The sequence below is a fragment of the Lynx rufus genome, unplaced genomic scaffold (assembly GCF_022079265.1).
Source record: "Lynx rufus isolate CCGP_SWC_20201006 ecotype Redwood Valley unplaced genomic scaffold, mLynRuf1.p SCAF_10, whole genome shotgun sequence".
Lineage (NCBI taxonomy): Eukaryota > Metazoa > Chordata > Mammalia > Carnivora > Felidae > Lynx > Lynx rufus.
In genome coordinates, this window is record NW_025814824.1 from 62,686,701 (window position 1) to 62,700,945 (window position 14,245).

A 14,245-nucleotide genomic window follows, 5' to 3' on the forward strand; every position below is an offset into this window, starting at 1 on the left:
TTTTAAATGTTTTATTTATTTTTGAGACAGAGAGAGACAGAGCATGAGCAGGGGAGGGGCAGAAAGAGAAGGAAACACAGAATCTGAAGCAGGCTCTAGGCTCTGAGCTGTCAGCACAGAGCCCGACGCGGGGCTCGAACTCACAAACCACAAGATCATGACCTGAGCCAAAGTCGGATGCTTAACCGACTGAGCCACCCAGGCACCCCTACTTTTTTTTTTTAAAAAGGGTTGCTTTCTCTAGGAAGGGGAGTCCAATTTCTCAAGAAGGCCAGAGGTCAGCCCCAGGCTTGTGTCAGTGCTGTACCATAAATCATTTCAGTGTTTCTGGACTGAGCTCAAGTGCTGGGACTCTCTCCTACTAGGGCCAATTTGTCAGTCCCAAATTGTCTCATTACCATTTATCAGGCCTTCATTATGCAGCTAGACCCTGCAGCGGGAGGTCCAGAAAAGCCCAAATTTTGGCCAGGCTGGGAGTGTGGAGTAGGATTTGCCATTTACTCCTACCCCCGCCCTCATGCTCCATTTCAATCTAGTGTTTATCACACTGAGTTGTAATTGCTAATTTTCAGATGTCCTCCCCTCCTCCTCCTGAGACAGTGAGGCAGAATTATCTCTCACCCCTCAAGGCTACTGTGGTGCCTAGCACACAGCAGATGCTCACAAAGAATTCTTGAAGGAATGCGATGTTTTCCATGAGTGAAGCCTTATTGAGGACAAAGCCAACTCATAGGAGAGGGCACTACTTTTTGCCTTTTTTTTTTTTTTTTAATTTGAGCCCATAAATCCTTTTTTAAGTTAATTTGGGTTGGTTTTTCTGTTACTGGGAGCTGAAAATATTCTGACAGATCATAAATAATGACATTCAAGTACAGGATTTCTGATAGATTTTTTTTCAAAAATATTCACCCCGTATTCACTCCCTCTCACTCACCTCCACAGAGTAGAGTTCCTTACTTGTTGTCTTTGGGTTCAGCTAGGAGACTCAACTGAGCCAGTGGAATTTTAATAGACAAGTGTAAGCAGGGGTGTGAAAAAAGCTTGCACAGTTGGGCTTCCCCTCCTGCACCACTGCCAACTCCATAAGAGTTCCTCCGGGTAGCTGCTTGCTGCTCCTTCAGCTGGGACCCCCAAAAGAGTAATATTGGAGAAGATCAGAGTCAAGTTCAGCTAGACCTGCAGCTTGAAGCAGAGCCATTCAGCCAAGCCCAGTCTAGATTAATCAACCCCCAGATTTATGAGAAATGAATGTTTATTGTGGCACACTGCTAAGGTTTTATGGTTGTTTGTTTTGGAGCCATAACTGATCAAGGTTAGATCAGGGGTTTCCAAACTGGCAGTGCATGTGAGGTTCTAGAGAACTTTAATATAAATAAGGGATACTTGAATACCCCCCCACCCCCTGACTCCCAGCATGTCTGGAGTGGTGTTCAGAAATCTACTTTCTTTTAAAACTCTCTGGGTGGTTTTCATGTAGTGAGTCCCATACTCTTTTGTTACCTGACATTTTGGGGTCACCAATACTAAAGCACGTGACGTTTGTATTAGATGACCACTAAGATCTTTTTTTCCTGAGATTGGATAATTAAGGTCAGAGAAATCCTATTTCTGAAGTAGAGTCCTTTTCAATTTGACAACTTTTGAGAAATCTATGCTTAATTTTTCCTACCTAATTTGGAGGAAGGTGCAGATGTAAATTAATTTGTGATTTATGGCCACAGTGTTTTTGCTTTTTATTTAAGGGTTGTCTCCTCTTAGTTTTTATGCCTGAGCTATGGTTAGCAGTCAAATGAAAATTAAAGGCAGAATACAGGGGGTGAAAGAGCCAAGACAGAGGGCAAAAAAGAAGCATAGAAGAGGTCAAGATTAGCAGAGAAGCTATTGAGGGAATGGTCTGAGAAGGAGCCTTTAGCTAGCTGTGGCTTAGCAGTCAGGAACCTGGGATCATACCTGAACTGGAAGCCAGAAGCTGAATTTTCATTGTAACAATTGCTATGCCACTGCTAACAGTTCAGAGGTTTGAGGCAAGTCTTAACAAAATGTTAACAATATGAATTTATATAAAAAGTATGTTGAAAATACAATTTGAAAGAAAAGAGAGTTTTAAATTATAACAAAAATTTTCATTGAAAAAAAATTCAGACAAAACAGAAAAATATAAAAGACAAGGGCCACTCATAAGCCCAATAGTCACAGTTAATATATAGCTGTATATTCTTCTTGACTTCTTTCTTATGGATATGCGCACACACACGTATATTTTAGAAATACAGGATTTTATTATACTCATCAGTAGCCTGCTGTTTTCCATGTCAGTAAACTATGATGTCAGTTAATCATCATAGTTAAAACTGCAAAATACTCCTGTGTACAAAGAGGCAGGATACTTTGTTTTCCAGATGGACATTTAGATTATATTTACTATTATAAAAAAGCTCTGATGAACATCCATATGCACATTTTTGGGTGCTTGTACAATTATTTCTTTAAAAAAATGTTTATTTTGAGAGAGAGAACATGTGTGTGCGAGTGGGGGAGGGGCAGAGGGAGAGGAGAGAGAGAATTCCAAGCAGGGTTCATTCACACTGTCAGTGCAGAGCCCCGCTCGGGCTTGATGTCATGAACCATGAGATCATGACCTGAGTGGAAATCAAGAGTGGGGTGCTTAACCTACTGAGCCACCTAGGTGCCCCATGTACAATTATTTCTTTTGGATAAATTCCAATACACAGAATTCCTAGGTTTAAAGGGTACACATATTTTAAAGGTTTTTGATATATATAGTCTAATTGTCCTCCCCAAATGTATAAATTAATAATGCTAGGTTTTGTCAATTTTTTTTTAATATTTTCTATTTTTTTTTCCAACGTTTATTTATTTTTGGGACAGAGAGAGACAGAGCATGAACGGGGGAGGGGCAGAGAGAGAGGGAGACACAGAATCGGAAACAGGCTCCAGGCTCTGAGCCATCAGCCCAGAGCCTGACGCGGGGCTCCAACTCCCGGACCGCGAGATCGTGACCTGGCTGAAGTCGGACGCTTAACCGACTGCGCCACCCAGGCGCCCCTGTCAATTCTTTTAACTATTGTTAATCATCTTCAGGAAAAAAATCTTGTGGTTTTAATCTGCCTTTCATTACTAGTGGGTTTAAATATCTTTTCATATATTTACTGTATTTTATGTGAATAAGACAAGTCAGCTCCTCTTCTCATTTTTCTGTTGTGTCAACTGTTTCTTCTTGATTTATGTTCTTTCTATTAAGTACATTGTCTCCTATTCACATTGAAAACATTTCCCCTGATGTGTTTTTGCTTGTGGTGGCTTGTCCCACACGCTAAAATTTTTGAGTCATATTTATCAGTTTTTCAGTGAGACTAAGAAATTTCTTCTTAGGGGAGAAGCAGCATAGTCTATGAAAAAAGTCAGACACCTTCGAACAATTCACTCCATAATCTTACTACCTGAGGCTAAATCTCATCTATCATGATGTGATAGGGAGAGCACTGGATTGGGAGTCAGATCACTTTACCTCTCTGGGTCCCAACTTCCTCATCTGTGGAATGGGGATGAGAATGAAAACTCCCTTGTAGGGCTGTAAAAAAGAATTGGAGAGAATGCTCTGCTCGTAAAGGGCTTCGTCCAGGTCTTGAATATGGCATATCTGCTCTCTACGTTGGCTACTATGAGTGGGAGAGGGCAAAACAGATTTTTAAATTCAGTTGGTGTCTGTGGGAAAGGGTGGGGGTGAGGAGCCTAGAAATTTAGCCCATCTCTAGGAACTGCAGAGTTGGGGGTCGGAACTTGGGTTCCAATTCGCGTCCTGGCCATTTCTTGGTTTGTGACCTTGGACAAGTCACCTTCACCTCCCTGTGGCTCAGTTGCTTCACCTAGAAAATAGATGTATAATAGACCACCTGCCCTTCTTTCCCAGCCTGGCTGCTGAGCGAAGGAAATGCTTCAAAACCACTTGCAAAGGGCGGCAAAAATGTCTGTCAGGGTAATGCCTACGGAGCATCCCCGCGCCCGCCAGCTCCCCGCGGCCGGGCGGAGGAGCGCCTACGACCCCCGCCCTCGGCGCTCCCGCCCCGCCGCAGGAACAATAGCTCCCCCGGAGGCGGCGCCGGCCGCGGGCGGGGGCGGAGCTGCCGACGCGAGCGCTGGGGGTGTGCGCGGGGCGGGGTCGCAGCCACCCCTCCCGCCCGCGGCTCTGTCACGCGCCCCTCACCGGGCGGGCCGGGGTCTTTGTGACGCGGTGGCGACGGCCGCGGACACAAAGGGAAGGCGAGCGGCGAGTGAGGGGCTGGGTCTGCCCCCGCCCCGCGACCCCCGCCCGCCGCGCGCGCGCCCGTTCACGCCCCCAGCCTCGGTCTCCCCAACGCGGGCTCGCACCCTCGCGCGCACCCTCGCGCGCCCGCGACCCTCGCACGCGCCCGGACCCTCTGACTCCGTCCCGAGCGCGGCGGGCCGGGGCCTGGCGGGCGCTGCGGGTGGGACCGGGATGCTGAGGGGCTGCTCCCAGGCGCAGCGGCGCGGCTGCTAGGAGGCGCCGAGGCAGCGGCGGGGCTCCCGGTGCGCGGCTGGATGCCCCGGGCCTGCGGCTCCCTGCGCTTCCCGCCGTCCAGGGGCGCCAGTCATGGGCGCCGCGGCCGCTGAGGCGCCGCTCCGGCTGCCTGCCGCGCCCCCGCTCGCCTTCTGCTGCTACACGTCGGTGCTTCTGCTCTTCGCCTTCTCTCTGCCCGGGAGCCGCGCGTCCAACCAGCCCCCGGGTGGCGGCAGCGGCGGCGGCGGGGACTGTCCCGGCGGCAAAGGCAAGAGCATCAACTGCTCAGGTAGGAGCGGCCGGAGCCCGCCTCTGCGGCCCCTCCCTCCCTCGCCGCCGCTGCTGCCCTCCCCGTCCCGGCGGCCGCGCTGGGAAAGGCCCGGGCCCGGGCTTCCCGGAGAGTGTGGCCGGAGGGTGAGCGAGGGCGGAGGGCAGGGCGCGAGCGTGAGGCGCGGGCTCGGGGCCCGGCGTTGGGCATGGGGAGTGGCCGTGAGTGCGACCATGTGTGTCGAGTGTCTGGGAGAGAGCGGCCCGGCCCGGCGTGCTCTGAGGTGGTGGGGACGGGACCCGGCGAGGCGGGGGAAGCCGGCCGCGGTTCCTGGTGTGACTGTAGGTGTGCACGCGGGAGCGCGTGTCTGTGTTGTGAAGGCACAGGGGAGGCAACGAGCGTGTGTGTGTGTGTGTGTGTGTGTGTGTGTGTGTGTGTGTGTGAGAGAGAGAGAGAGAGACAGAGACAGAGACAGTGAAGGACTGGGGGTGCCGAGCCTGAGGGCCAGGGGAGTGACCATGTGCTTTGGAGGTTCTTAGGACACTGGGGAGTGGTCGTGTGGGTAAAGGTAACGGGTGTCCCAGAGGACGTGGTTTGTAGAAGTGACTGTGTGTGTGTGTGTATGTGTGTGTGTGTGCGCGCGCGCGCGCGTATGTCCTTTGGGTTTAGAGGTGGGCTCTGGGGGCCAGGAGTGACGGCGGGTCTGTGGATGTGAGCAGGGAAAAGTCCTGGGGCCCAGGAAGTGACCCTATGTTTTTATGCGTCTTGCGTGGGGCTCAGGGGTATACCCTGGGGTATGCATTGAGGAGAAAGGATGGGAGTCCCGGATTGAACCCCGTTAGTATCCTTCCAGAGGGAGGGAGCTAGGGAGTCATCCTGTGCAGGGTTTGGGTATTGAAAGAGGTAATTAGATCTCAGGAAGTGCCTCTGTGTGACCCTGGGTTTTTAAGGTGGTGTGGAAAGAGGGAACCGGCATGGTCCTGTGCGAGTGTTTGTGTTCTGCTGGAGGGCCTGGAGATTGGCAGCTACGGGAGCAAGGGAGTGACCTCTCCCCTTCTCCAAGGCCGCCTGTCCCGACCCTCCCCCCCTCCCCCCCCCAGCTCTTGGAAACAAAGAGCTTGCTGGGGCTCTAATGGATAAGAATGGGGAGGAGGTATCTGAGCAGTAAAGTTCCTTCTTCCTTTCAAAAGGGGTCCCAGAGGAGCCCTGGGGCAAGGAGAAGCTTCCAGGTCTCATTTAGGAGTGGGTGGGTCTTCCTGGAGCTGGGCTAGCAGATGGTAGTGGTCCTCAGCCATGCCTTTCTAACTTACCCTTTTATCAATTCTCAATTCTCCACTTGTCTTCTTTAAACCACGGGGGCGGAAGAGGAGGCGTGGTGGGGGTGGGGAAGGGGGAGGAGGGGAAAGGAGGAAGGACTTCAGGCCACCTGGGATCTACTGGTCTGTCTGCCTGACAACCTTTGTACCTTTGGGCAATGGAAGGGGCATTGTTTCTGGGGGAGTGAGGAGGGAGTAAGAGGGCCTCAGCACAGATGCTGCCCTCGATGAAGAAAACCTTTGGCTTGCTGTTTAGATTTCAGGGTCTAAAATCTTTCAGTAATTTTCATAATGGTGTGTTTTATGTTGGGGATGGGATTTTGAGCACAGTAAACAATGGCATGTCCGTTAAAAGCCTTTCCATCGTGTAATAACTTTAACTTTATTCTTCTAATGTTAAGTGGGATATGGGATAATGTTTAATAAATAATCACGCATTCATGGTTAAGAATAAAAACCATTTGTATATTAGAGTGCCTTTTTGTAGTAAATATTTGTTATCAAACTTGTAAGTGATCACACCATGTCAAAATATTTCACTGGCTAATGTGCAGTGATTATTTGTTCTTGCTAAGCTAATTTGTCCTTAGCAAAATAGTGTGTTGACGGATGTTTTTGTGTATGTATGTTTTCTAACTCTTTAGTGCAAAGTACAACTTTTAAGAAAGGAAGCAGAGGGCTGAAAACCCACATGGTGTAGGAAAAGGAGACAGATTTGGAGATCCTGACCCTTGCTAAGCAGCTGTGCTATTTGGAGCCAAGTTACTTAATTTTTAAAAATTTCCTCTTCTATTAAAAGACGGACTTGGATTTAATATCTAGCCTTCTTTCAAGGATTTATTGATATGTCAATAAATTAGGCTTATCAAATGAAATGTTTTCTAATGCTAAGATGCATTTGAATGACTCTGGGTCTAAAGCTAGAGTTTTAACTAAGTGATATTTGTAGATTCTTGTTATAACTATTTCTAGGATGAAAATCTGGGAGTGATTCATATGGAAAAAGATAATTTTTTTAAGGAGTATAGAAATCCAGTGTGGTTTTCTGCATCTATTAATGAATGAATGCATCTTGAGATTTTACATAGTTTTTTTTCCTAGTTGCTTTTGTTACCCAGGTATTTCCCCACATAAACCGAAGTTTAGTCCTTCATAGATTTGAGTTTCAAAATCTAAATGCTGGTCTTGACTCCCTGTTAATTTTCATTTTGAATTTTGGATCATTTCAGCCTACTCTGACCTTTTGGAGCCTGATTCTGTCAGGTTGTTTGTCTTTTGGGTCACTCAGCATCGTGGCCCTTGCACGTCTGAAGACCAGGTCTGTGCTTTATTAAATTAATAGAAGATGTCTAGATCATGGGAAAAGATACCACTCTGCGATTTTTTACTCGAGACTTCCTTTCAAATGGGTTGATGTTGATACATTAATCAACCAGATGTTCAATCGGCTATGCACGCTCCTGGTAGGGTTGAACAGATTTTTGAACTTCTGCTGTTCAACATTTTCTCATTTTGTTCACTAGCCTATTATTTAAAGATTCTGTCAGATCATCTTGTTAGAATCAGTTATGTATATGTATCATCCTCTGTTTTTCCCATTTTAGTGATCCTATCAAAAAGCAAATGTTGTATAGCCTGCCTTAATAAAGAGCCCATAGTGGCTTTTTACTTTTTATTGTGTTCAAAAACTTACCTACACATTCTAGACTTTTTCAGGGGATACATGGCAAGTTTACCCACTGATGTTTTCCTAGATCGGCATTTCTCTTTTTTTGAAAACTGAGAGTTTTCTTCGTTTCTGGTCTTCTGGCATCTTGTCATCTAAAAGTTTTTCAGTGTCGTAGAGTGTAATTTGTTTATGTCAGGATGCAAATTCTTTTGAACTAGCTCCATATTCTGTTACTGTCCTTTCTTCATTGCACTTACCTGAGATGTTAGCTTCCTTTTATCAGAGTTCTGCCCTTCCCAGTTTGAAGATCATGGTCCTTGATGAAGATTACCAAAGCAAAGAAGAAACTGAATGGGTCTGTATTTGTCCTTGTCATCTCTTGACTATTACAACATCTTTCCAAAGCAGTGGGCCTTTTGTTTATTTCTTCTTGTTCTAAACACACCTTTTTTTATTGTTCTCATGCCTCGAGTCTTCAATCATTCTGGACTTTATAATTGTTGCTTTGGTCTTCTATTTTTTTATTTGTACTTATTCTTTGAAAATTTAACTTAATCAGAAATTTCCCTGTTCATCCAAAGAGAAGAAAGTTGGGAAATACATGATTTATGTGAAGAAAGATGAATTTTGAACTTGAGAGACCAGGTGACCTTAGACATGGCATTCTTTTCTTATTTGCAACATGAAGATAATGATGGTTCTTTTTGACTCTAGGGTGTTTGAGAAGAACAGATGAGGCTAAATATGAGCATTTTTGTCTTAAGGAACGTGGTTAAAGGAGTGGAAAAACATACTGAGAGACCAATAAGTGGCATTTGGTGATAGATATAAGGTAGAGAATTTGGATTGGATTTAAAAAATGTCACAGAAGTTAGAAGTGGGTCCTCTGGATTGTGATATGGTGGTAAGGATGGTATGAATGGATGGTGTAAACTTCATATTAAGAGACATGCCTTGTTAGTGGCAATTCAGGATTTTGGGGCCAAAAAGTGAGTTTTTTCAATCTGTTTGGAATCTTCTAGATCTCTGGTATGTAATATGTGGGTATTTAATAATTTATTTATTGAACTTGATTGAATACCAGCTTAAGGTACTCTACTATGCTAGATGTTAAGGGAAATAAATGAGAGGCCATCTCTGCCTTCAGGGGCTTTATATTCTAACAGAGGTAGTTAGTTAGCCTCTTATAAATCTATGTGAAGAAATTTCTATTTAATACATCCGGGCTTTCTCTCCTACCCCAGTTAATCAGCTGTTTATTGAACACTGACAGCAATGGGATTTTTTAAAAGATACACAATTAAATATATTCACAAAGTTGTACAACCATCATGATTATCTAATGACAGAACATATTCATCACCTCAAAAAGAAAACCTTTACTCCATGTTCCTTTCTTTCCACAACCCCTGACGAATGCTAATTTACTCCGTCTCTATGGATTTGCCTGTTTTGGACATTGCATTTAAATGGAATTATATAATATATGGCCTTTTGTGATTGTCTTCTTTCACTTAGGATAATATTTTCAAGGTTCATCCGTGTTGTAGCATGTATCAGAACTTCAGTGCTTTTTTTTTCTTTTTTTTACAAAATCTTTGAGTCTTTCATAGCATTTTTTTTTTTTTAATTTACATCCTAGTTAGTTAGCATATAGTGCAACAATTATTTCAGGAGTAGATTCCTTAATGCCCCTTACCCGTTGAGCCCATTCCCTCCCTGACAACCCCTCCAGTAACCCTCTGTTTGTTCTCTGTACTTAAGAGTCTTTTATGTTTTGTCCCCTTCTGTGTTTTTTTTTTTTTTTAATTTTTTTTTTCAACGTTTATTTATTTTTGGGACAGAGAGAGACAGAGCATGAACGGGGGAGGGGCAGAGAGAGAGGGAGACACAGAATCGGAAACAGGCTCCAGGCTCCGAGCCATCAGCCCAGAGCCTGACGCGGGGCTCGAACTCACGGACCGCGAGATCGTGACCTGGCTGAAGTCGGACGCTTAACCGACTGCGCCACCCAGGCGCCCCCCCTTCTGTGTTTTTATATTATTTTTGCTTCCCTTCCCATGTGTTCATCTGTTTTGTATCTTAAAGTCCTCACATGAGTGAAGTCATATGATATTTGTCTTTCGGAACTTAAATGCTTTTTATGGTTGAGTAATATTCCATTGTATGGATACATACCACATTTTGTTTATCCGTTCATCAGTTGAGGGACACTTGAGCTGTTACCACTTTTCATCAATTATGGACAATGCTGCTATGAACATTCATGTAGAAGTTTTTGTGTGGACATATGTTTTCAACTCTCTTGAGTGTATACTTAGAAATAGAATTTCTGAATCACCTGATAACTCCATGTTTAACATTTTGAGGAACTCCCAACCTGTTTTCTAAAGCAGCTGTACCATTTTACATTTTCACCAGCAATGTGTGAATGTACCAGTTTGCCCATATCCTGGCCAACATTTGTTACTGTCTTTTTGATTATAGTCAACCTTGTGGGTGTGAAGTTGTATATCAACGTGGTTTTGATTTACATTTCCCTAACAACTAATGACGTTGAGCACATTTTCATGTACTTATTGGCTATTTATATATCTTGTTTGGAGAAATGTCTATTCAGATACTTTGCCGGTCTTGATTTTAACTTTCTGGATTAGACATTCCCTTAGTAAACCATTCTAATCGATTCCCACAGCACACAGATGCTCAGGCTGGTAGATTAACTCTAGTTTGCCCATGTATCATTTATTTCTTTGCTTACCAAGAAAGAGTCAGTTGTGTTTGTTTTCAAATTTATTTATACCAGTGGTCCTTTGAGTATAAATTAATAAAAATCGCTCAGATTGGTGCAATATAAATGTAAAATGTTGTTTTTTATGAAATACTTCAGAAAGAGTTGATAAAGGTGAGAGGCTGAGAGAATTGCCTTTCAGTGAATTTGACTGTGGTCAAGACAACTGAAACAGATTGGGGAAATCTTACAAATCTCTGGAAGGATTCTGCTCCTACAAAATTTTGCAGGTATTTTTAAGTCTCCCTTTTACTTTAAAGGAAGGGAAAGTGGACATTGTAGATAGTAGATTATGGGTGTGGCTTATCCAAGAAAGGAGGGAACAGCATTTTGTAGACCCAAAGGTTTTGGTGCTACATAGGAAAATGAATATATGTTTATATGTGTGAAGTTAAAAACAGTTAAAATGTTTAATTTTTAACAAAGTATGTCTTATTTTTAAATGATTTTCTCCTTTACAAGACTTTTGATTAATTGATCAGCAACCACTCATATATGTTTGAAAGGAGTTTTCACTGTACAAGTGTTCTAAGAAAGATAGTAGTACAGTGTTGAGGGCGTGAATAATTCTGATTTGAAGGAATCAAAAAACAGTCTTCCCAAGTACATGGCACGCAGTTGGGCCCTATAGTCCCAAGCTGAGTAGAATGTCAGCTTGAAACACTAGGCACCCTTTTGCCTGAGGCCTTTGCTGTTGATATTCTTTGCTTGGAAACTTCTTGTCCCAATTATTTATCCCCTCAGCTCCTTCAGGTTTTTAATGTCACTTTCAAAATGATGCGTTAAAATTGAATCTTTTTCCACCTTCCCTCCCCTCTGCCCCTTTCCCACCTTAATCTTTCTTAATGTTTTTTTCTTGTGCCAAGGCACCCTTTCCTGTGTGACTTAACTATACATGTTATTATCTGTCTGCTCTGTGTAGCTCCATGAGGGCAGGGGTTTTTCTTTGTTTTGTTCACTGTTATATTGACCGTACCTAGTTAAGGGCCCCTTATATATTTACTTGTAGAATGAATTAATAACTGAATAACACAGAAACTGAGGAAATCTGGGAAGGGTAGGTGTTCTAGGCCGTGGGAATGGTGATAGAAAAGATGGGGAAGCAAAGGGAATATTTTGAGATACTGAAGTGTGGGGATTAAGGCAGGAGATGAGTTGCACATTGCCACATTAGTGGAAGGCCTTGAAGGCTGAGCTGAAGGTTTGGCACTTGCCTTGAAGACAGAGGGAAACTTACAGGATTTGAGCGACATCGTGGTTTTACTTTATTTATTTTTTAAAGTTTATTTATTTATTTTGAGAGAGCGTGAGCACGTGTGAGTGGGGGAGGGGCTGAGAGAGAGGGAGAGAGAGAGAGAATCCATGCAGGCTTCAAGCTATCAGTGTAGAGCCCGACTCCGGGCTGGAACTCACAAACCTTAAGATCATGTCCTTAGCTGAAACCAAGAGTCTGAAGCTTAATCAACTGAACCACCGAGGTGCCCCTGGACTATTTGTTTTTATAAATATTCACCCACTTAAATGGGTGTAATTAAATGAAGTAATTATGATATTTGTGTTACCCTCCATCATCATCATATAGCCTTCTTTTTGGCTATTATGAATACTGTGAACATTCATATACAGATTTATGTGTGGACATATGTTTTCAGTTCTCTTGGGTTTATAACTAGGAGTAGAATTGCTGAGTCATTTGGTAAACCCTATGTTGAACATTTGAGGACCTGACAAATTGTTTTCCAAAGTGGCTGTGCCGTTTTACATTTTCTCCAGCAATGTGTGAGGGTTCCAGTTTCTCCATATCCTGCTCAACACTTGTTACTGTCTGTTTTTATTATACCCTACCATTTTCTTTTTAGTTCATTTCTTTAATCCCTCATTTCCCCTGTATATGTAGTTTCTTTAATGGAATTTTAAATTCTCAGTTTCTTTTAAGCTGGATTGGGAGATAATGTCAACCCATTTATCCTCTTCCTCCCCCTCCTCCCCCTCCTCCCCCTTTTTTTCCTTGTTGGAAACATTGTTTTAACAGAGCTATTTTCGTTATTCCTACAATTAGTTCCATTATTAGCTTCTCTCATGGGATAAATGAGGCATTTAGGAGTTGGCATACATTCTCTTCTCATGCACTTTGAAATTCTGTTTGAATCTTAAAATTCCCTCAGTATTTGCTTTTAGTTTATTAGATGCTTTACTGTTAATCCTTTGTTACTATTTGAATATATTTCTTTTTTACAGGTGTCATGTATTTTTCATGGCTCAGCTGTTTCATCATTTTTTGAAAAGTCATTTCAGGTTCTGAAGTTCTTAATACATTCTTCTGCCTTCAGAAACTTTGACAGGTATTATGTTTTCAACCATAGCTCCATTTCTCTTATTTTTGTGCAGATATTCTGAGTTTTCTTTTCCATGGTTAAAAAGAAAGAAAAACCCATCTTTTTGTTGCTGTTGTTGTTACAAAGGCAGCATTTATTGGATGTTAAACACATGAGGAATACGGAAAGATATAAAGGAGAAATCTGTGATGATTGCCATTCTCCTGTATAATATTTTAATGTTTATACTGAAATTGTTTCATTTTATACCAGAAAAAATTTGAACTTTCATCTTGATTTCCCCTATTTGCTTTGCCATTTTTATGTTAACCTGGAGATCTTGTTCACAGGTCGGATCACCTTTTCGAATTTTTAAGTTCAGTTTATTTTGCATGGTCAGCTTTCATCTAATACTGCTTTGCAAGTATTATCTAAATAGATATCTATCCATGTCTAAACTGCTGATATTTCTTTATCAGTTCGGTTTATAGCCTAAATGATACGTTTAGATTCCCCATTGTTCACAAGACACTTTAGTCTGTGTTTAGTGTCCTGTGTTTGGTTTTTCATACTTTTTTTCTTTGAAGTGGTTTAAGGTATTTTTTTAGGTGGTGCTGTTGTTTACCATTATTGTTCCCTTCTTCAGGTTCAGATCATAAGCATTTCCTAATTACAATTAGACCTAGTTGTGTGTGTGTGTTTTTTAATTTTGTAAATTATTTATTTATTTTTTAAATTGTTATCATTTTTTTTTAAAATATATTTATTTTTAATTTACTTTTGAAAGAGAGAGTGCAGGGATAGGGGGACAGAGGATCCAAAGCGGGCTCTGTGCTGACCACCCAATGCAGGGCTCAAACTCATGAACTCGTGAGATCATGATTTGAGCCGAAGTTGGACACTTAACCGACTGAGCCTCCCACGTGCCCCTGTGTGTGTGTGTGTGTGTGTGTGTGTGTGTTTAATTCTTCACTATTTTACAACAGTTTTTTGAATTTTAAGGTTGTGATTGTGTCGTTTTAAAGTTTTGGTTCAGCACTTGGGTATCTCAGTCTGTTGAGCATCTGACTCGTGATTTTGACTCAGGTCGTGATCCCAGGGTGATGCTGAGCGCAGAGCCTGCTTAAGATTCTTTCCCTCTGCCCCTCTCCCCCCCGCCCCCCCCACTCTCTTTCTCTAAAATAAAAGCTAAAAAAATGTTTAAAAAAAAAAGTTTTGGTTTTGGTTGTTTCACCTAAAGAGGAAAAGTATCCTGTATAGTTTCCATTTCTCTTTTGTAAAGATCTCATTTACTCCTTGCAATCCAATGAGGGATTGTTAATACCCATTTTTACTTAAGGGAACCG

The 14,245-nt window shown here is 42.9% G+C and overlaps 1 protein-coding gene across 1 annotated transcript in view; it reads left to right on the plus strand.

The window, feature by feature from the left end:
* The first annotated feature begins 4,633 nt into the window (after window positions 1-4,633).
* Window positions 4,634-14,245, plus strand: part of TMEFF1 (transmembrane protein with EGF like and two follistatin like domains 1) — a 79,751-nt gene continuing 70,139 nt past the window's right edge. Inside the window, exon 1 of the mRNA XM_047067033.1 lies at window positions 4,634-4,829. Coding sequence (XP_046922989.1) covers window positions 4,634-4,829 — 196 coding nt within the window. The remainder of the gene's footprint in view (window positions 4,830-14,245) is intronic.